At 53.1% G+C, this 21,615-nt stretch overlaps 11 protein-coding genes across 11 annotated transcripts; 5 read left to right on the top strand and 6 right to left on the bottom strand.

Annotated features, from left to right (window-relative positions):
- Window positions 1–567: 567 nt before the first annotated feature.
- On the bottom strand, window positions 568–1,110 carry VTN00DRAFT_2158 (uncharacterized protein; the record flags this gene model as incomplete). Its single annotated transcript, XM_069428345.1, has 1 exon — window positions 568–1,110. One exon carries the CDS (start codon window positions 1,108–1,110, stop codon window positions 568–570), a length of 543 nt encoding a protein of 180 aa, XP_069292860.1.
- A 544-nt stretch (window positions 1,111–1,654) lies between these two features.
- VTN00DRAFT_2157 (uncharacterized protein) lies at window positions 1,655–3,724 on the top strand (the record flags this gene model as incomplete). Its single annotated transcript, XM_069428344.1, has 1 exon — window positions 1,655–3,724. The coding sequence occupies one exon, from the start codon at window positions 1,655–1,657 to the stop codon at window positions 3,722–3,724; it is 2,070 nt and encodes a 689-aa protein (XP_069292859.1).
- A 114-nt stretch (window positions 3,725–3,838) lies between these two features.
- Window positions 3,839–4,354, top strand: VTN00DRAFT_2156 (uncharacterized protein; the record flags this gene model as incomplete). Its single annotated transcript, XM_069428343.1, has 2 exons — window positions 3,839–3,904; window positions 4,133–4,354. 2 exons carry the CDS (start codon window positions 3,839–3,841, stop codon window positions 4,352–4,354), a joined length of 288 nt encoding a protein of 95 aa, XP_069292858.1.
- Window positions 4,355–4,577: 223 nt separating this feature from the next.
- On the top strand, window positions 4,578–5,968 carry VTN00DRAFT_2155 (uncharacterized protein; the record flags this gene model as incomplete). The annotated part of the gene is made up of 2 exons (XM_069428342.1): window positions 4,578–4,654; window positions 4,834–5,968. 2 exons carry the CDS (start codon window positions 4,578–4,580, stop codon window positions 5,966–5,968), a joined length of 1,212 nt encoding a protein of 403 aa, XP_069292857.1.
- Window positions 5,969–6,219: 251 nt separating this feature from the next.
- On the bottom strand, window positions 6,220–7,477 carry VTN00DRAFT_2154 (uncharacterized protein; the record flags this gene model as incomplete). Its single annotated transcript, XM_069428341.1, has 2 exons — window positions 6,220–6,770; window positions 6,985–7,477. The coding sequence occupies 2 exons, from the start codon at window positions 7,475–7,477 to the stop codon at window positions 6,220–6,222; spliced, it is 1,044 nt and encodes a 347-aa protein (XP_069292856.1).
- Window positions 7,478–8,721: 1,244 nt separating this feature from the next.
- On the bottom strand, window positions 8,722–9,075 carry VTN00DRAFT_2153 (uncharacterized protein; the record flags this gene model as incomplete). The annotated part of the gene is made up of 1 exon (XM_069428340.1): window positions 8,722–9,075. One exon carries the CDS (start codon window positions 9,073–9,075, stop codon window positions 8,722–8,724), a length of 354 nt encoding a protein of 117 aa, XP_069292855.1.
- Window positions 9,076–9,560: 485 nt separating this feature from the next.
- On the top strand, window positions 9,561–9,974 carry VTN00DRAFT_2152 (uncharacterized protein; the record flags this gene model as incomplete). The annotated part of the gene is made up of 2 exons (XM_069428339.1): window positions 9,561–9,593; window positions 9,684–9,974. The coding sequence occupies 2 exons, from the start codon at window positions 9,561–9,563 to the stop codon at window positions 9,972–9,974; spliced, it is 324 nt and encodes a 107-aa protein (XP_069292854.1).
- A 1,127-nt stretch (window positions 9,975–11,101) lies between these two features.
- VTN00DRAFT_2151 (uncharacterized protein) lies at window positions 11,102–12,625 on the bottom strand (the record flags this gene model as incomplete). The annotated part of the gene is made up of 1 exon (XM_069428338.1): window positions 11,102–12,625. The coding sequence occupies one exon, from the start codon at window positions 12,623–12,625 to the stop codon at window positions 11,102–11,104; it is 1,524 nt and encodes a 507-aa protein (XP_069292853.1).
- A 1,979-nt stretch (window positions 12,626–14,604) lies between these two features.
- Window positions 14,605–16,336, top strand: VTN00DRAFT_2150 (uncharacterized protein; the record flags this gene model as incomplete). The annotated part of the gene is made up of 3 exons (XM_069428337.1): window positions 14,605–14,619; window positions 14,720–15,285; window positions 15,454–16,336. 3 exons carry the CDS (start codon window positions 14,605–14,607, stop codon window positions 16,334–16,336), a joined length of 1,464 nt encoding a protein of 487 aa, XP_069292852.1.
- A 1,674-nt stretch (window positions 16,337–18,010) lies between these two features.
- Window positions 18,011–18,309, bottom strand: VTN00DRAFT_2149 (uncharacterized protein; the record flags this gene model as incomplete). Its single annotated transcript, XM_069428335.1, has 2 exons — window positions 18,011–18,180; window positions 18,276–18,309. The coding sequence occupies 2 exons, from the start codon at window positions 18,307–18,309 to the stop codon at window positions 18,011–18,013; spliced, it is 204 nt and encodes a 67-aa protein (XP_069292851.1).
- A 1,789-nt stretch (window positions 18,310–20,098) lies between these two features.
- On the bottom strand, window positions 20,099–21,442 carry VTN00DRAFT_2148 (uncharacterized protein; the record flags this gene model as incomplete). The annotated part of the gene is made up of 1 exon (XM_069428334.1): window positions 20,099–21,442. The coding sequence occupies one exon, from the start codon at window positions 21,440–21,442 to the stop codon at window positions 20,099–20,101; it is 1,344 nt and encodes a 447-aa protein (XP_069292850.1).
- Between the last annotated feature and the right edge of the window lie 173 nt (window positions 21,443–21,615).

Genomic DNA, 21,615 nt, shown 5'->3' with positions numbered 1-21,615 from the left:
GCAGCCTTGTCAGTCTTTGTCGTTTCAATTCGTAGGCAAACGCAACCTGGGCGGATTGCCATCCAGGCGCCTTTGGAGGAGCCAATCGTTCATCCCTTTCAAATCAAATCCTTTCTGCTTCCCTTTTTCCTTTTTTCTTCTTCGAAAACTTTGCATCTCGACAAACGCAAACCTTCGGTATAGACTTTTTTCTCTTGATACATAACGGGACGCGGAGCGTTGACGTGAACCCTCCCGTGTGTCCCGTACGACCCCGATTTTTGCGACTGTTTCCGGTGTACCGTGTGCGAGGATGGCGGGTTCAGAGCTGTGACATCGACGCAGGACCGGTTTCGCGATATTCACTGTTGCAGCTTTTATTCTTCTGTCCTCGAGTGTCTCCAGATTGCAACGGGGCCCGGACTACGTCGATACAAACCCGACCTTGTCTGCGCGCGAGCCAGGCGACGGGTTCTTTTTCCACTTCTGTGCGCGGGTTCTTTTCATCTGCATTGAGAATCCTGTCTGGCAGTGCAGCCGCCTAGGGCTTCAGAGCAGGTACGAGCAATTGTCCTCTTTCCCGGACCATTATTCAGCCTTGGAGGCGGTGCGGAGCAAGCGGCCGCAGCCAACACACTTCATATCTCTGGCCAGCCCTGTCCATGGTTCGTCGGGGACAGGAAAAAGGTCACCGGGCGGTTCGCGACGCCCCCGGGTTGGTTGGGCGATTTGCGTGCTTTTGCCGCCCGTGGACATTCCAGCCTCCCACACACCACTCAAGGCGGCTAAATTTAGAGCTGCAGTCGATGCCGCTAGCGGACGTCCTCTCTGATTGGCTGCTTTTGGGCCGAAGCGCTTTTGGCTGACCGGGGACTGTTCCCCACCACAGATCGTCCTTGCGATTCGCTCTGCCCGTGCCCTCCTCACACTCGTCCTTCTACTCCCTCCGGGCGCCGGGTCTTGAGAGAAAACATCTTCTCGATACCAAGCGTCGTCGACCCGAAGGGCGTCTCTCTGCGACCATTCTGCCCTGCCCTCCGCCCGGTCGTCGACCGTCCTCACTCTTTCCCAACCTCTTCTTGTTTCACGTTTGTGGTCATTCCCCGGAGGAACGACTGTTCCAAGGCTCATCGCGAGCGCGGGCGATAATCTTTCCCATCCTGGTGGGAATCTTCACTGCCCACCGAAATTCCTCCTGCCACAGCGCTTTGCTGTGTTTTGATTTGCAGGGACCTTTCCTTTCTGTAGCAGTAGTGTAATTGAGTGAAGGACGACGCTTCGTTGACACTGAATGGTACGTTGGCAGTCCTTCTCGCTTGCTGAGTTTGCCTTTCATTATCTCGACCGTCTTCTTCCCTATCCTCTTATGCTTTCATGCTTCCTATCTTGATGCCTCCTCCAAGGGTACATATCCTGGTCTATGTCCATCTTGATGCTTTGATCTTGTTGTCTACTTCATCTATCTGCCGTTATCCCGATATGGAGCAACAGAGACTAATTGCTACTCCTTGAACAGGTCGTTTGCGCAGGTAGCAAGCTCGACATTTTGTTGTCTTCACACAAATCTGGATGCGATAATCATACTTCAATGCTTGCACAGGCGTTTGAAAGAAGAAGTGGCCCCGAGAAGGTTGTACCGTTGAAACGCAGGTTGTGCTCGATATCCCGATCCAACATGCCTGTCCAGACGAGTTCTCCGCCCTTGCCGGCCTCGTTTCCATCATTCATGTCGGTGTTTGGGGGAATGCCAACTCTGAGGACCGGGAGGAGAGAGGAGAGCGTAGCAGCACACCCCTTGGGGCGGCCCTCGCCGGTTGCCCTCACAACCTCGAAGCCCTCTCTTCCCCTACCACATCGCCAGAGCATTTCATCAGTCGCATCAGAATCGACCGACTCGTCACCTACTACTACCGTTTCTACGTTCGATTCAACCTCGGCCACAGACACTTCGCCGAGTTCATCGCCAGAGTCTCCCTCGTCGATGCCGTTGTATCCAAGACTCATGTCGTCGGCTCACACTAACGCTGATAAACATTCCCCGTCGGCCTCCCAGAGCGCTCCCACGCAGCCCGCTCCGAATGCGTCGAGTGCAGCGCGAGCGGAGTCTCCTGGGAGACGAGCGCGTAACCTCAAGAACCTCTCACTGAAGGTGCCCCCACCGTCATCCTCTCGCCCCACCATCACAACCGCATCCGTTATGGAAACAACCTCCTCTCACCATCTATCTGCTCCTCCTTCACCGATCAAAGCTACAACCAAACCTGCACGCCGAAAACCTGCAAACCTCACCATACGAACACCTCGTCTGGAGAAATCTTTCTCCAACGACTCCACAGACATGGTCCCGCCCACTCCTCGCATACGGTCATTGCGACATATAGAATCGTCACCTTCCTTGGCCTCGATCTGCTCGCCGACTACTGCACCACCTGGCGGCATGCAGTTGCCACGGCCCGCCACCCAGCACGGAACAGGAACGATGCCTGGTGCATGGCAGGACGATTGCTCGTCGTCCCAGGTCGTCTGCAAAGAAATTCTGCACGATTTAGCAGAGGAGGATGATCATCTGGACTCTAGAGAGTCGACCAAGAAACATGAGCGCGGCTATCCAGACGGACCTATCCGGATCTACGATTCAGGAGTTTACTTGTATCTGGAACCAACTGAGGAGGAAGCTTCGCGGTTTGATGTTGTTGTGAATGTGGCGAAGGAGGTCGCCAACCCGTTCACCAAGAGCTCAGCGAAAAGCAATACCGTAATGTCTACGTGGAGAAACACGCCGTCGGACTCGAAGCGACAGTCAGTAGTGGAACCGGAAACTGCGATGTCCGATATTTCTTTCAAGTCTGCTCTTGAATACCTTCCAGCGGGACAAGACACGCCAACGACTGCTAAAGCGGATCGGCCAGCACCCGAATACATCCATGTCTGTTGGGATCACAACTCTGAGATTCTCGACGACCTCTACCCTCTCTGTGAGCTCATCGACGATCGGGTGTCCAAAGGCAAGACGGTTCTTATCCATTGCCAGCTTGGCGTTAGCCGATCGGCTTCCCTCGTGATAGCATACGGATTATACAAGAATCGCCATCTTGACTTCAATGCCATGTATGGCATCGTCAAGGGAAGGAGTTGTTGGGTGGGCCCTAATATGAGCCTCATCTACCAACTCACAGATTTCCGTTCAAGGGTGCTCCGTGGAGGCCCGTCGAAACCTGCACCCGCAGAATGGTTTGTATCCGGTGGAGGTAGCCAAACTACGGAAACACCACAGCCGGTGCAGGATACTTCCAAGCAACCCGCGGCGACAAAGCCAGAGAATCGCGTTGATTCCCGGGGCGACAGGCAGGATCGCTCAGCAAATCCTTCCCGTGCTTTGGATCTGCCTAAATCCACTGCTTCGCAGAAAGGGAGTGTCTCACCACGGCCACTTCCGCTAAGGGAAGCATATCAGTCTGTCGATCCCCCGCGTCACAAACCCGTTGATGTGCCCGGCATTCGGAAAACCGAATTTGTCCGCCATCCATCGGTACATAGGGAGCATTTCATGAAAGATCTCCCACCCACGCCTTCACTCTTTTCGCCTAGAGCTGCAGGATTTATGGCTACGCCATTTTCACTGGGCGACTTGGCGGGAGACGGTCTTTCCGGTCCGATGAGATTTGGACAGGATGCGTCTGATCCTAGGTCGCCTCCCCAAAGGAACGAGCCTATTATCATGAGAAACATTGACGAATTCCTTTAGTTTTGGGTTAACGGTTTAAGGAGGCCTCATGGGCAATTCACAGGTAAATAGGGCCTGGAGAGGAATGATTAGATGATTTGTTTTTTTTTTCCCACAATCTTTTGGATTCTACTAATGGTAAGAGCTGCATATACGCATTCTTACTGGATGGGCTTCATGACCAAAGCGGGCTTTGTTGTCGTTGGCTTTTTTTTTGATGCTTTGCTTTTTCTCTTCAGCTGCATCATTTGCCTCCTTGGGCTCTTTTGGGATCCTTTCTCGTTACTCGCATGCTATTTTGAGTAGCATGGTGCTGGTCTTTGAGACCTTTTTGGCGTTTCGGGTGTCCAAAAAAGATGGGCTGCGACTGTGCGCCTGGTAACTGTAATACTAGTGGGCTGACCTTGTTTCGCTTTTACTGCTTTACAGTGCCCCTCTTTCTGTTATTTCACATTCTTTCATTCTTTCCTAATTTCCTATCCTTCGATCGCTTCTTGTTCTGATCTCATTCTCTATCTTTCAGTTCATGTCGATTTATGCATTCATGAGCCAGAAGCAGCAGTTAGCGCACGGTGCATCAGCAGCAAGATATCTGCAACTACTGCAGAAATGCAAGGAATTTTTGACCCAAGTGCATCTTTTCCAACGTAACGGATCTATCTGATCTTAAGATATCTGATAATACGTATAGCAGTGGTATGTAGATCACCCAGATAAAGATCTCTGGCTACGGGGGCGCTCCTTGCGCTGTCCTGCAGGCCAATCATGCCAAGCGGGCTAGACGTCATATAGCCCGAAGGACTAACCTCACAGCTTCTGCGCCGCGCTCGAGTTCCAGCCAGAGAGCATTATTAAATCACGGAGAGCACGCACAATGGCCTCAACAGAAGCCGCATCCGGGGATGACCATCCCCCGCTTCTCTCCCCAAGCGAACTGGGTACGAAGGAATAGTGAGTTACTTACTTGGTCCTTGCTTCTTTGATTCCTGTGTCCCTTTTACCCCGCCATGCCCCTCCTCACTTTTGCGCCTCTCTTCGACGCTGCTGAATTTCGTCTTTCAACCACGATGAACAGCTACTGCCAGACCACTATTGTTATTAATTCTAACGCAAACATGCATAATATATAGCTGGGAGACATTCTACCAACGATCCCTCGCGCACCTCTCCAACAAAAAGAAACCGGGCGCAAAGGAACCCCCGACGGCGGAATACATCGCCGAAGGCGAGCGCGACAGGCTCAACCCCTCCGACTCCGAAGAAAGTGAAAATGAAAACGTCGACGACGACGACGACCCCGGGACCTCGTGGTTCACGGAACACGACGCGCCCAAAAAGGTCCTCCGGTTCCTGACCTCGCCCGACTTCCCGCTCGCGCCGTGCAACACGGTCCCCCGCCCCCAGCGCGGCGTCAAGAAGCCCTCGGCCATGCCGCCCTTCGCGAGGAAGGGCCAGCCGAGTATCCTCGACCTGGGCACGGGCAATGGGAGCATGCTTGCCCTTCTAAGGAAGAAGGGCGGGTTCAAGGGCCCCATGGTCGGGGTGGATTATTCCCCGCGGAGCGTCGAACTCGCGCGCGAGCTGCAGCGGTTGAAGTTGCATTCGGCATATCTGTCGGATGAGGATGACTCGGATGAGGACTATTATTCCGAGACGGAGTCCCGCGCCAGCGTGGAGAGGAGGGAGAAGGAGAATGAGGAGCAGGAGCGCGACGAGGAGGATGATGTCGTTGTCGCGGAGGATGCGGGCGCGGGCGCCGTCGAGGCGATCCCCGTCCCTGAGACAACTACGGAGATCCGGTTCGAGGTGTGGGATATCCTGGACTCGGAGTTCAAGGATGCGTTGACGACGGAGGAGATCAGTGGTGCGGGGAGGAAGGCGCTTGATTGGTTCCCCTATGAGAAGGGAGGGTTTGATATCGTTCTGGACAAAGGGACTTTTGATGCTGTATCGTTGTCGGATGAGGCTGTTGAGGAAGGTGAGGGGAAGGGGACGTCTAATAAGGTTGTGCAGAGGCGTGTCTGCGAGAAGTATCCTGGCATTGCGACACGGCTGGTTCGCAAGGGTGGATACCTGGTCGTCACGAGCTGTAACTGGACGGAGGAGGAATTGATTCGGTGGTTTACGGGGGGGTTGGATAAGGAGGAACAGGGACAGGATGGTCTGTATGTCTGGGGCCGCGTGGAGTATCCGCGGTTCCGGTTTGGTGGGCAAGAAGGACAGGGCGTGTGTACGGTCTGCTTTAGGAGGAGAGGAGGGGATTGATTTCTGTGCTTTCTTGGTTGATGATTTGGAATCTACTCCGTGTGTATCATTATTATTATTCTAGATGATAGAATGGAAGCGTCCAACGCAGGCAGATATGCATGTCTGGACCCTTTTCATGGAAGATGAGCTCTAAAATAAGATATATGTACAGTATGTACAGTACATTCCATACATCCCCATCCGTGATGGATATGCCATGATCTATGTGCGTGTCAGATCCTCGACACCAATCCTCAATCGAAAACTAACTACCGCCCCCTCTTCAACACCGCAATAACGCACCACCTCTTCCTATTCTCCGGCCCTTCTCCCTCCCGAACCGGCGTCCACTCCCGTCGTGCTTCACGCCCATCATCACCACCGGAGTTCAAATCCCGCTCGTAGATCCGCTCGATCACCATCCCCATCTGCACCGCGGTCTCAAAGAACCCAGCCACGATGGCCCTTCCGGTATGGAAGCCCGCCACGATCCAGACTCTCCCCTCACCATCTCCATCTTCAGATACCGGCGGCAGAAACCACAAGAACGTCTTGACCAGATTCTCATGCTGCGATCGCATCCAGAGACAATCCGCTGCGATGATGCGCGTGAAGCGGCCTTTGTTCTCGACGGCCCAGGGCGTGTCGAGGACGCCCCATTCGTGCGGCTCTGCGGAGATCCGTGACCGGAGGTCCGCGGGGATGTTAGCCGCGATGTTGTAGTCGATTGCGCCGGCGAAGGCCGGGGACGAGGGGTGGTCGGTTATGGTTACGGAGGAGGCGTGGGCGAGGGCGCTGATGAGGGAGGGGAGGGCGGCGCCTGTAGCGAAAATGGGGATAAGTGTTAGATACCTTTCTTTATATTGGGATGTTCTAAAGGAAAGGCGTGTTTTATAATGTATACATGTATACATGTATAAGGAGGGGGGAAACGATCGCAGTCTACGAAGATAAGATACAAAACGATATGTAGGAGGCATGTACTGTACATCGGTAGGAAGGCAGAGGGGCAGGGAGAGATATATAATACTAACCAGCACCGAGCTCCAACACCCTCTCCCCCTTTACCCTCCACATCCCTTTATGCTCCCTCTCCCTGTTTATATTATTATCTACACCAGTGTCCGCATCACCATCGTCATCATCCCACTCCACCCCCTCCGCAACCACCATCGCCGCGCTCCACAGGAAATGCGCAAACAGCTTCCTCCCCTCGTCCACCTCGTTCCTTCCTTCCTGCCCTGCAGCGATCTCCTCCGTCCGCTTCTCGCTCTGCCCCGGGTAACTCGGGACCATGATCTCGAGGTCGCCGTAGCGGGGGGAGGAGTAGAGGAGGCGCTGGCCCGGGTCGCCGTGGAAGGAGGGCGCGTCGTCCGGGAAGAGGTGCGGAAGGAAGGCAGTAAAGAGGTCTTCGGGTTCGTCTACGTCTGCGTCGTCTTCATCGTGGAGGTCGGGGGGAGGAGCTGTCGAGGAGGGGTGTTGTGGTTGATGGCGGCGGGGGAGGGGTCGGAGGCGGGAGTGGAGCATTTTTCTTGATGTGAATCTAGTTCTTTTTTTGTGTGTGTATATGGAAATCGTAAAGTTCGTGAATGATTATTTGAGAGCGAGAACAAAAAGCAAGGACGTACGAAGAAAAAGGAAAGGCAATGAGTGAGAGAAAAATTGTCGCGCGTGCAGAGTATGAGGGTTTCTCGATCTACAGTGTGGCCCTGTGGATTTGCTCGAAAGCGGTTAGTCTTCCCGCATCCACGTGGGGCATGACTTGCCCGATTCGGCCAGATATAGATCTGCCCAGACCCGCCAAGTGTAAACCTTCCACCTCTAAATTGTCTTTTCTCTATTCCTCCCTCTATATTCTCTAAATTGCTAATAGAAGATGTTGGAGAGAATCCTTTTAGGCCTGTTCATTGTCTATGATCTAAGGCAGTCAAATTGTTGTATACACAGGCAGGTCCGCTCGAACTCTATTTAGTGCTGATGAGACAGCTTGCGGTGGAGCAGCCAAGGTGCGAAGTAGATAAAATAGATTGATTAGTCACTGTAGCGATATAGTAATCCCAGAGAGAATCCAGGCGCTAGCCTGTTGCGGTGGCCACAGTCCCGGCTGACAGAGCACGCGAATCTCTATACCTTGTCTAGTAGTAGTACAACTGTAGCAGCAATAGAAAAATCTGAGCTTGTCTGATGGATCTAGGAGACAGGCTACCAGACATACAAAATTGATTGTAATGCGCTTTTTATCCTTGTGTTGACAACAAGGTAGTTATAATAGATTTTCTTCTAATTCTCTATTCAAATGTGTCATCATAAGAACCTCAACAGTATTCTCTCTATATATTGTCACAGTATTGGGAACCACCATGATGTCGAAACTGCACAAGATCTAAGGTGTCTTAGATACTGGGTACCCATGGAAACGAAACAATTGTTGCTCTGAACTTGGTCGCAACTATTTGTCCTGCAGTTTTTGTTTTGGGGCGGGGGGGCAAGGTATAGCCTTTCGAGTATAGCATGCCGTTTTGTCGTACGCAAAAGACTGGCGAGTACATAGTGGCAGCGGACACTCGGTCTAAAAGTTGTGGTATCCACTGGAGGAGGCTTTGAATGGTACAGAGACATTGAGTTAACTGGTTCCATCCCCTTTTCATCACGTGCATATCGCAGCACGTGTCTGGTCCATAGACAAAACTTCACCTCTACCAAAGTACAACTGCGCGTGATAAATCATCAATGTAAAAATGGTGGTATAGTAGTGAGTGCAGTATGTCGCCTCATCCATCTCCTTCGATGTAGACCTCGTTGTCCGAAATGCCACAACCGAGGCCGCCGCAAGGTGTGCCAACCCGGTCAAGAAGGGCAAGCAATGCTGCTGTGGACTGTAGTAGTTCCATGTCCACATGAGAGCCAGACAGCCGTGCAGGACTAGGAAAGACGCTGTTGCCATCCGCAGCTTCTTCACCCCTGCAGGCGTCAGGATCAATGGAGGCGTTTTTTCTATCAGAGGTTCTATCTCCATCTGCGTCGTGAACTCCTGCAGGTGGATCGTGAACATAAACCAAATGCCGATAACCAGAGCAGGGTTGCACCCATAGTCCATTCAGGAGCAAGATCGCAGATGGCTGCATCTGTCAGCTGATATAGCAGTGTGATAGATGCTGATGTGAAGAGGTTGCGGATGAACCAGTGGTTGTACCTGGGCCACACGTAGCAGGTGATCCATAATTCCCACGTAACCATAGGCAGAGCCGCCTATTTCCCAAAAAGCGCGTATAGAACCGCTGGACCTAGTACCCAGCTGATCAACCACCGTCGGTAGGCTTAATCGATGCTTATAAGACCGGCCGGTATGGGCCTGTGAGGCTTGTTCACCGCATCTTCCGATACCGAAGTGGCTTGGTTCGCAATATCAAAGACATAAGCGTAGATGAAGCAGACGATGAGGGTGTTATGCAGTAGTCTCGCAAGCAATTTTGCCGAAAAGAGAGGAACAGCCAGGAACCTTGCGAGTAGAGCGGCAGGAGAGCATCCGACGAAAGCGTACGCGTTTGACCGCAGTAGCTGTCTTGTGATTTCATATTCGCGTTGGATATGAGAAAGTACCTCTCGCCAGATGCCGTTGCTTCTATTCGATGGCCTTGAGATCGTTCGTCTACAATTGTTAGATTCTTATGTGATTTGGGTGGTGGAGAGCGGAGGGTATCCTTGGCGCACAGGTTGTCTGATACTGCTGAAGAACAAGGGCCTCTACGAGGACCTGACCGAGGGCAAATTCTCCTTCCCCATCATTCACAGCATCCAGGTGGACCCGCAGAACCCTCCGCTGCCCAACATCCTCAAGCAGCGCACCGAGGACGTCGACGTCAAGAGTGAGGCAATCCGCTACAGGGAGTCGACGGGGAGCTTTGAGTACACGAGACGGGTGCTCGACGGGCTCATGCGCGAGGCGAGGGCGCTGGCTGAGGTGCATGCGGGGACGGGGAGGATGGATCGTGTGATGATGATTCTGAAGATGTTGGAGATTTAATAGAAGTAAGTTATCTGGGAAGAATTGTTCTGTCCCTTTCTTTCAGGGGGACGACAAAAACTGGCACGACGATCATGAACCTCTATCTATCTATCCACATAGCTACCTACGTGAATATACACTGTACATAAATACATGAAGTCTACCATTCCCATTCTATGACTTCAAACAGCAAAAATACTGAAAATAAAGAGAGACATACCTAATAACCCTCTTAAAATAAATAATAATCAATAATCAACATCATCCCATCCCGCCTTTGCACTCCCCAATGTGTAAGCTGTAAACTGTCAAATTGATATTTATTCAGATTTAGATCTAGTCAGAGTACAGTAGGATAAATAGAACCTAATAACCACTTTTCTTTCCTTTCTGCTTTACTTCACTTTACTTTGATACTATCTATCTATCTATCTATCTATCTATCTATACTATACTATACTATACTTCTAAGAGACTCTTGCAGAGATTTTCATAAGAGGTCCAGTCTACCTAGTCTACTAGAAAAGAAGGTTAGGTTAGGAGTCAGGTTGGTAGGTCTAGCATGGGAGGGGGTCGGAGTAGGAGTCAGAACCTTTTCTGGATCTTTGGGGGGGGGGGGGGGGGGGGAGGACAGAGAGAGCTCTTAGGGTTTCTAAGAAAGGAAAGGAGGATGGAAACGGATACCTAATCTATAAAGCAGCAGTACCGGTGTGGGACAGTACAGATGTGCATTTTTACCTAATGCAGACCAGGTTTGTTTGATTCGATTCAACTGGTCATAAAGTACTGTACTTAAGAAAAGAGGAGGAGAGATCGGCAGGGTTTTGATTTTCCTCTTTCTTGTGCTCTCTGCTGGGTTGCAGCTGTACAGTACTTCACGCAAGTTATATGTATATATCTTAGGTAGGTTAGGTACCCTAGGTTGGGGAACATGTGTAAGATGAATCATGAATCCAGAAGCCTTAGTAGTAGGTAGTACACGAGATTTTTCTACATTGCATATAATCGTCGTCGTCATCATTATCGTTATTATCATCATCATGGCTGAACGCGTTATGGAAATCATCAGGGTATCTCGTGTACATGTACTCATACAGACTTGAGCAGGACGAGACAAAATAACAGAAAAGCCAGCGTAATGAATGCTAATGCCTCTGGAACCATTCCGACCCGCGCCGCCTCCGCGTTTTCTTCTTCAGCAATGTATGCTTTTCCGGCTTGGAAGGGCGACCCTCATCAGGCCCATTTTCAAGATCGTTGTCACCGTTAGGGTTTGGCGGCCCTTCTTCTGCTTCTTCTTCTTCCTCATCATCTTCCACAGGAATCCCCTCGATCTTCTTGATCTTCTTGCTCTGCAGGTACACCACAATCCCTGCCATCATGGACGAAACACACCCCACGCTGATAAGTAAGCCCACGACCCAGGCAGGTCGCGTGAATCGGTCCATGCCCCACATGAGCCCGCTCAGGCCGATCTGGAAGAGAGTGTTCCAGACGTACAGCCAGATGACGAGGTCGAGAAGCCAGGTGGGCTTTGTGGGCGGCGAACGTACACCTGTGAGGGGGGCGGGAGGGATGGATGATGGGGGCAGGGGGAGGGTAGGGTTCTCCATTAGCTCCTCAGGTGAGTAAGGATAGAGAATGTGGTTCTCTTCTGTTTGCGATGACGATGCAGGAGGCCCAATATCCTCCGGTAATTTATCACTCCCCGACAGTCTGAACCAGCCACGATGGATACCAGCGAGTCTGCGCAGCGCATTGTGGCTCCTGAACACCCGCCACCGGATCAGCCAGTAGAGGTCCCTGAACCGCCAGGGGATCAGTCCAAAGCCCGTGACGCAGAACAGAGCGTTCAGGATCTGGGAGTCGATCTCAATCCACTTCTTCCGCGGTGAGTCGTCGGAGTTGCAGGAAGGATGGCACATGGCGGGCGCGGCGTTGAGCAGGAGGAAGAAGATCATAGCGCCCCAACCGACGATGTTGAGGCCGTAGATAGTCACGACAAAGCCAAACGGGGTGATGACGAAACGAAGGAATGCTTTCAGGCCGATCATGGTCGATTCCTTCCACGTGTGTTTTGGAGGGAACCGGTATCCGTTGGGATATGTCCCCGTCTCGTCTGGACCGATCTGACCGGGATCCTGAAGAGCCTTTTCGCGTTCAAACCGCTCCTCGGTTTGTAATGGCTCCTTCTCCTGCTGCTCTTCTTCCAGACTGCGCTCGTGGGATTCGGAGACCCGAGGAAAGGTCTGTATCCTCAGCGGCGCGGAAGGCACGCCCGGCCGGCGGGCATACGACTTGGCCCTCGATAGCCGGCGGCGATGGATTTCGAACGGGGAGTTTCCCCGCTGCTCCATCTGGCCCTTCTCGGTCCATCCATCGACGGTGAAGCTACCCTGACGGATCTCATTGATGGTGGGAGCGCGGGATGCGATTTCACCGGTCGCGTGCCACATGCCATTGGGCGGGTTGGACTCGAGGAACTTCAGGGACGCGCTCCTCAGAAGACGGCCAGAGGCCGCTGTGGCAGGGGCAGTGAAAGATCGGGTCGTTAGAGATAGCCACCGTAATGGTTGCCCTGGTTGTGGTGGTGATGGATTGCTGGGGGCTTGAGTCTGGGTCTGCGGAGCCTGAGGATCACCATCCTCAACCCGTGGAAAAGGTTCCATCACCAGAATAATCAGGATGCATTGGGATAATGAAAATTCAGACCAGCTTGATCCAGGATGAAGCTGGAGCTCATCAAAAAGAAGTGAAGCAGACCGTGTATCACCATGTACGCCACACGGCCGCGTCACCGGTCTGGCATTGGCATGGTTGATTGAGCGCTAACACGTGGTGAACAAGAGACAACGCAGCATCGTTGGATCCAACCCCGCCGGCCTGCAGGGCGTAGAACTAGAGACGGTCTGGGATCGTCTGGCCAGGGCGGAGACGCAGGACATCTTGACAGGATCTCCAGCTAGGGACGGGATGCAAGATCGCAGGTCTCGAGCATGGTGGAGAGGCCAACGGGCGTCACCGATCCCAAAGGGAACCAGCCACGTCCGTTAGCAGCAGGACGCCGGTGAGTCTCTAGAGCGTACAGCACTCTCAGAATAAAAGGTTCATCTAGAGATTTTGTGTATCTTTCTACGTAGACAGCTGGAGATGTCGCTCGGATAGCGTCGGCTACGGTCCTAACCGAGGATATCTCTCTCTCTCTCTCCTATCTTGGTCCTTTAGAGTTGCCGCGCGAGCCTCTCATATTCCCTGGCTAGGCGCTAGGCTGAGCGCTCCCCTGGCCAGGAGCAAGGGGCATGAGAAGGATTATCTTTTTGCACAGATCTGTTGTAGCCAGACGAGCTGAATGGAGATGATCCACCGGCATGTTTCAAGGGCGGTCAGGCTGCGGCTCATCTGACAAGGCGAATCGACGTGTCGGGAAATTTCTCCTGCAGTGGCGATGTCCGGTGATCTCGATCAGCGGACGAGAATCGTGCCCCGTACTTTGCAGGTTTCTACCATCTTCTTCATGAGAAGACCTGCAGAACGTTCTCCCGGAGCACAGTACTCCTTGGACGACTGGAAGAGCGCGGATAAGGCTACGTGGTCTGTTCGAGGCGCCAGCGGGTGATCGGCAGGCAACATGGCGATCGGGCATATTATTGCAGACAGCGTCCATTATTATTTAATATATTTATCTATCGTGGTCTGGAAGCTGCTAAAGAGAAGAGGTTGAAAGTTGAAACAGAACAAGGCAGAGAACGGGACCACCCGGGCGATGACGCATGGTGGCGAGCAGACCGTGATTCATCCCAGATAACAGGAATAGAAACGTCGGAACCGGCCTGACGCTCTGGCTGACGGTTCCTGTGTTGGTGTCTGCGGTCTATCTTTCTCCATCCATCTCGATTCTTCTTCTTCTTCTTCCTCCATCCTCCCTACTCCGTAATGGCGTACATGTGTCCTCCGTAGACCTAGACCCGTATCCACCGCCTGGGTGGTTCCACCGCGGACGGAGGTGGAGCAGCACTGGCTGGAGAGCGCATCCGGACGAAGAAGAGACGAGAGCATCATGACATCTGGTGGGCCCCATCCGGCCTCCGTACGACCAAGTGGACTGCCGTATACAACTGGTCCATGACGGTTCGATCTGCTGATGCCAGACTCGTGTTGTCTCCTAGTCAGGAACACTCAAAGGAACAGGGGAAAGAAGAGATAAAAAAAGTTTAAATAAAAAAAATAGGAAACAAACAAAACACGTCGAGAATAAAAAAAAACTGGCCGCTAGGACTACCGTCTGGCCCCCCGCATATCGTCTCCTCTCGCATCGACGCCGTCGTGCTCGCGATCCCCGCAGATTGCCAGTCACAGCCCGAGCTATTTGGACAAGCCACAGCTTGCTCGACCGCTGAACCTCTCGCTCCTCAGGCTCTTCCTCCTCCCTACCACTTCGGTCTCTCTCTCTCTTGAATTTCCGCCTGCTCGTCCTTCTTCCTCCCCCCAACCTGCTCCTCTCGACACGTTTCGCCCAATTGACTACGCCCAGTTGCCTACTCTGTCTCTCGTTCACCGCGCTGCCCGGTTCTCTGTTCCCCCTTCGCCCTATAACGCTCCCAGCTGTGTCCTGCAAGGGGGTGGATGGTCTGAGAAACCGGCTCGCACCATGGCATCGTTCAAGGTGACCTCCGACCGCTCCTCCTTCGTTCCCTCTCTCTCCCTCCTCTCTCTCACATTGAAGGCTGCCCGACCGTGATGCTGATGCCCGATCGTATCTCCAGGAGTCGTCTCGCCCGTTCGGACAGGCCGGTGTCCCCATCCGCCAGAGCGCCAACAACTCCCGTCACCATGTGCACTCCGTCTCACTCGGGGCCGTCAATCCCAACCATCGGGTCACCCGCCGGAAGAGCATGACCTCTACGGCCGCCGCCAATGCTGCCGCGGCCGTGGCCGCCAGCTTCAACGGTAACAGCAGCAAGGATAACAACGGTGAACTGCTCGGAATCCCCGTGGGATCATCGTCTCACCGCCGCGGGATCAGCGGCCGGAAGGGCCTGGAGTCGACCTCCGTAGGATCCTCCGGGCTGGGTTCCTACCTCTCACGAAGCGTCAACGACCATGCCGTCGGTCGCAAGCACTCTCCGCAGTCGACCACGACCGACGGGAATAATACGGCCGTGGACGGCGGTGCCTCCGTCGGGAAGCCGGTCAGCACCAAGAACCGCAACCGCCGGGCCAGCGAAGGGTCACACCTGATCCGGGGTGAAGGGAAGCGGGTCGCGGGCGAACTCCGCTGCGAACGTTGTGGGAAGGGGTATAAGCATAGCAGCTGCTTGACCAAGCATATGTGCGTATGCCCCCACCTCATAATGCCGTCCTCTGGCCGTCTGGCTCGAGAACGGGACATGCTCTCATGTCCATGCTGGCTCCCTGCATGTCCTGCTTCTCTCTCTCCCCTTTCTTATAGTACTCTCCCTGTTATGGCCCAGGTTGGTTGACATGACATTGTGGCTAGGTGGGAACATGACCCTGCGTGGGCTTACACCTCGAAACTACTCATCTCCAAGCACCAGCAAGTCCAATTGCTGGAAGCAGCCACCGTCCTGGTCAACATGAACCAGGACGCTTCTGCAGCGGCGGCAGCAGCAGCAGCAGAATCTCGTGAGGTGGAATCCGAAGATTCGTCCGCATCCCCGGCGGCCTCGTCGGAACTCCGCGACGGCCTCAGCTCAGCAGAAACGACGCCTCCCCCGATGGGCGAGGATGGCCTGGGTGTCGACCATGGATATCCAGGAGGGAAGCGCTTGAGCATCACCAGCGCCACGGCCTTCTCGCACTCGTACCAATCCATGCCCTCGAGCTCCTTTACCACCAGCAGTGGGCCCTTACACTCTCCCGCTTTCTCTCACTACCGCCAGTCCAGCATTGACACGCGGCCGTCGACGGCCAATACGGAGACCGGGGAGGACGATGAAGCTGACCTCGCGGCGGCCATCGGCCTCTGCAACTTTGGCACCCCGCGCTCGCGGCCGGTGCGCATGTCATCGCCCGACGTACCCCCAGTACCACCATTGCCGGCCCGCTTCCTCGGCCAGAGCAGCGTGAGCAGCAGCCTAAACGGCAACGGTCACCTGTCCAGCAGTGCAGCGGCGTCAATACCCTTGCCTGAATCCACGCCAACGACTGGCCTCTTCTTTTCCCTGAACCCGTCCTTATCATACAAGATCTCCGACGAGAGAGATGTGAAGATGGAGGATGCAGACGCAGATCGAGATCAGGAGTCTCGACGGCGGCGCAATCGCAACGACGACGTCGATTTTGGCAGCGCCAGCAGCCGTCATCACGCGGTCCACGCCGACGACGATGACGACGGCGTTTTTGGCCGGATGGAGGAGTAAAATAGTGAAAACTCCTCAATTGATTTTGAAAATAAAGGAGAATTGCTCCGCTCCCGCATCCATTCTACTGCTACTGCTGCCTTTCTTTGTATGACGCCCGTTGCAACGAAACGAAGATGTATGTATGAGCTTGACTGATCGATTGAGCGGATTGTTCACCACTTTTCTCGACTCGTCGGAGTTTTGTTTTATTTGTTTATTTATTTATTCTCTTCTTGTTATTCTTCATAGCGTCACGATTGGTTTGAAATGGCTGTTGGACGGCCTCCGTCCCAGGATCTCTCTAGCTTGGAAGATCCTCATACTAGCCTTTGCATATCGCCATTTTTTGGACTGTACTCGGGATCCCTTGTATTCGGGATTGACTGTATTACTGGGCAACAGGCAGGCGAAATTATTGCCTCATCTTCCTGTCTTTGGTCTTGTATCGTATCCATCTTCTTCCTCTTCTTTCTCCTACCCTTTTTCTTCCTTTCTTGTTTATCTCCGTGTATCAATCAGAACTACCTACGGAGACCCGCCTGATCAATTGAGATGAACATACCATCTACTTTTCATTTTCATTCTTGTTCTTTTGTACCATGTATCTGTATCCTTCAAGCTCTACCATAGTAGGTTTCTCGTACGTAGGCGGGGCGTGCGGCCTGCGGCCTGCACCCTACTGCATAAGGCCTGTAAGCGCCATCCAGGAGATAAAAAAAAGTCCCCGACGAACTGAATTGAACCCTGTGTGCGTAGACCTAATTTGCCTTAGGCAGGTAGGTAGGTAGGTAGGTAGGAGGTATGTACGGGCTCCTATGACTATCGCACTCTCAATCCCACCTTAGGAAAGAGCTCCGACTCCACATGGATCATCCATCGTGGGCTAGAACGCTGCCCTGCCCGTTCCGACTCGACTTCCGTGCACCGGACCAGACCAACCTTATGTCCAAGGTCGATGGTTTGCCCGTGGACAGTTCCTGGAGACACTCTTTGCAAAGAACAGTATAGGGTCAAGAAAGCAAGCGAGTGCCATCGGATTTAATTTTTTTCTGAATTGGATTAATTAGGTGATTAATTCAATTCGATTCGATTCGATTCGATCATATATATGAATTTGTGCCGGCCCTCCTAATCTACCTACTTAATCTAGCTAAGCTACCTAGGTACCTTAGATAGATGAAAATTTACAACTGTAACGACGATGACGACGACGATGACGATGACTACTGCTCTGATCGGAGGAGGATAGAATATGATAGGATAGGATGGAGTGAGAACAGACAGGTCCAGGTCCAGGACCAGGACCGTCCGGTCGAATTAACATCATACAATACAATACAATATAGTACAATATAGTACAGTCCACGAGGATAGAAATGATACATGAATAGAAACAGAAATAAAAAAGAGACAATATGAGGGTCTCTTTCGAGAGACATGAAGAATAAAAACATGAGATGAGAGAGAGAAGAAAAAGACATTTTCATTCCTGCCCGGCAATTCAACGCCAACAGAAAATAATTGGGTATCACTATCAATCAACCATCACGCAAGCCCCATTAATACTGTATATGTATGGACATCAAGTTCGTTCGTAACAACGTAATATAACATTGTATCTATCGTATCTTGGTAACGTCATCAGCGGTTTTTTTTTGTGAAGGTCGTAACTTCGTTCAACTGTTCCGTATCTCATCTTATCTCGTTCTCGGTCTCGGTTTCGACTATTAAATCTGATCGATCGGAAGCGTCGCGTATGTATGGACGGACGGGTCGAGTTCGTAGGTACGTAGATCTTAGAGGGACCCCGGGAGGTTTTAAAGCAGGTAGGTAGGATAGGAGGTAGGTGGCGAAGCGAGACTCTACGTTGATGGTTTGTTCGTCAGTCACAGCCATTCGTCAAGGCAAGACACCGGGACAGGAACAGGAAAGAGAGGGAGGGATGGGGCATACGTACCGGAATTGAGAGAGAGGGGAGGAAGGAGTTGCATGTATGAATAATAAGCGCTGAAAGTTCGGTTCGTTACTCGTCTGGACGGAAGAGTATGTTCATCATCGTCGTGGCGTTATTGGCCGTAGTCGAAAAGGTAGCGGCGCAGATAGAAAGAGAGAAAGGAGAGACAGATACTAAAGAATCCGCTGGGCGCCCTCCAAAAACGTTTGATTTCGGAGTTGACGGCCGTAGTGACGTGGACATAGACATGGAAGGTAGGTAGGCGAGAGATGACGGACGCCCAAAGACGAAGTCAGATGGAAGAAGACTAAGACGAGAAGAGGCCCGTTTGTTTCTCTTTATCAGGGCATGGGTTCTTCGCAGGAAACGAAGTCGACTGGCTGGTGTCGAAAGAGGAGAACCGTTCCTAGTAGGACAAGGCGGAAGGCGGAAGGATTGGTTCAATCCGAAAGATATGTATAGACACAGATGGGAAGCGCTTTCATGCTATGGAAAATCGAAAAATTAGGCAGAAGACTCGTTTTCATCACCGTGTCGTTGTGTTGACAGATTATCAAGGTGGAAAGGAGACAGATGGCCAGAACAGACAGTTCTGGCCGCGGATAAGACGAATGCGAAAGTGCTGTCGAACGACACGGGACTCGGAGGAAGGCGAAGGTCGGCAGGGCCCGTAGACTTAGGAAGATGTAAATGCGGAATCGATAAGAGTCGAGCCGAAAGAAAGAGTAGAAGAATCGAATAGAAAATCGAGTCCGTACAGAAGGAGTAGATAGTGGCGGTTATTCGAAAGATGAAATGGCGCGATGAGTCGAAAGGAGGTAAGTAGATGTTCGAAAAGAAGACTTCGAAGCGCCGCCAGTCGGATGGAGGTCGTAGAGGAGACAGGAGAAGCGAAAGCAAGGACCTCAATGGAATCGAATCAACCCAATAATTATGATAAGGAGATTCGAGGAGGACGCGCAGACGAGGTAGGCGGTAGAAGTGATCGGGGAGAAATCAAGAGCTAACACAGGCTGTCGTAGCTCCATATACCGAACCTCGTACCAACCATCAGAAGAGAGTAAATGGACCAGTCGGATCAAGACACTGTCAGAAGTAGTGGACGGTCTGGCTGACTGAGTCGAATGATAGGCGACGCGATGTCCGAAAGAAGAACCGTAGGACTGCGAGGCATGAGGAGTCGATCGATCGGGCTTGCGTTCAGAACGATACAGGGGAGACGGACATCATTCCGAGGACAGCAAGACGGAGAAAGGCGAAAGTCGAGTCGATCGCGTCGTGGTGATTCACAGAAACATCTCTCTTCAGGCCGTAAACTCACCGAGATCAGGGAAAACAACGCTCAACGGCGATACAGGAACTCTGCCCAGCGCTGAAGAAAGGTATCAAAACGATGGTAAACGGAGAGCTTCGTTCGTTCGCGCTGCGGGCCTCGGACCAGACAAGGGCAACCAAGGCAAACGAACTGTCTCGACGTTTATGACGTATTATATAAATATATGTCACTCGCTCCCAAACTCCATCGCCAACCGTTGAGTTTTCAAGACCGTATATGTCCGCGTATCGATACCGACGTGCACTTCACATCCCTCAGGTCGGGGAGGCACACTCAGTTGACGACACACTCACCCACTTCCTGGCCCAACACAGCAAACCCGCAACAAGATCGAAGGGACAGACCTGGAGGACCAGCCAGAGGGCAGCCGTGTCAAAGACCTGTATCCGACCTGCGCAAAGCTACCGGAGACCAGTACATGGAATGAGCGGACGTACAGTCCAAGGCCCCAACACAACCGTCGGTCAGCTCGTGCTGTACTACCAGTCGCCTAGTAGTACCGACGATAGGGACCGTTTGGAGGCATATACGGCATGTAGCCATACGGCGACGGGTACGCTTTCTGAGGAGCGAGAGCCGGGTGAGGACCAGGATGCCCATATCTCCGGCCGTACGAAGGCAGCGCCGGCGGTGCCATTGCTGGCCCCAGGACAGTCGGCGGCGCCGGAGGAGCGTTTGAAGCAGGAGACCCTGGTAGACTCGCGGTAGTCCTTTCGAACTCCGCGATCAGTTCCTCCTGCTTTTCCCTGAGCGCCCTCCGTGCGGCGCGCCGCCTCTTCGCCTGGCTGGGCCGCTTTCGACGGCCTCCCGAGGTGGTCGTGACCTCTGCTCCGTGATCACTCTCTTCGCCGGCCTGCTGGTCTGCCGAGACGGGCGCAGCCACGAGGGCCGATTGTCTCTCCCAGATCGTAAGCAGAGCACAGAGGAGCTGGTATCCCAGCGCGGGCGACAGACCGTCCGGACGGCGAACCACGAGGGCCCACTGCCGGGGCAGGCAAGCAGAAGAAGAGGAACCGGTTACATCAGACGCGTCCGGGGCGGGTTTCGTGAGCGAAACGTCGGCGGCATCGGCACTGGCAGTCTGCCCTTTGCGTGTGCAAAAGTCCAGCTCTGGGTACCGCCTGGACCACGGTGTGGGCAGGATGATCGCCTCTACCTGCCTCCAGCAGCCGCAGAAGAAGACGTCACCTCCCATCGTGGTGGTATGTATATAGATATACATACCAGCGGTATCAGGGCTGGTGGGAGAACCGTTGTCGGAGTCAGCGTAGACCAGACACGGGTACCTCGCCTGTTCGCTCATGGCACCCAACGCCTCAACGACGGCTGGCTTGACCATGCAATCAAGGTGGTGGGCCACCTTAGGCGAGGGCTTGAGCAGGCTACGCTGCACCTTCAAGGCATTTCCCAGTGTGTAAGCACAGGCGCCGAGGGACAAAACGAAAGCCAGATACCCAGCTAAGACCGAGACGACACGCGATGACATGGGCGAAGCAGATGCCGGGCCAGAGCCTGCAGGGCAGGTTGGTTCCTCGGACTCCTCCCACAGCGGGATAACCACGCTGAGCGTCGTCACAGTATTCGAGAAATCTACGTGCTCCCCGTAGCCGTCAGGGACAACCACGGGGAGATACACCGCACCGTCGTGCCTAGGTTTGGTGTACGCGGAGATCAACTCCGCCAGGTCGTAGACACCCTCCGCCAGGGTCGTCGCGTGTATGGCACCGAAAATCCGTCTCACGAAGCTCTCTGAGGGGTCGCTTAGCATTGGCACGGGAAAGAACGTGCCCCAGAGAGCCAGGGAGAAGAAGATCCCAACGAAAGGGAGCAACATGTTGTCAATACTTCTGGAAACACCGTAATGCGTCAGCCAGACAGGGGACACGGGGCGAGAGGTGGATCGGAGGGAGGGGGGAACACAAGGTGGGGGAAACGCCAAGGGACGAGGTAGGGAAGCATGAAGGGACAAGAGGAACTGGAAGCTCTCACGGTATTGACGTAAAAGAG

The sequence above is a fragment of the Thermoascus crustaceus genome (assembly GCF_041956765.1).
Source record: "Thermoascus crustaceus strain CBS 181.67 unplaced genomic scaffold VTN00scaffold_1, whole genome shotgun sequence".
Taxonomy (NCBI): Eukaryota; Fungi; Ascomycota; class Eurotiomycetes; order Eurotiales; family Thermoascaceae; genus Thermoascus; species Thermoascus crustaceus.
Note: the sequence above shows the minus strand (reverse complement) of the source record. Positions and strands in the feature narration are given on the sequence as shown.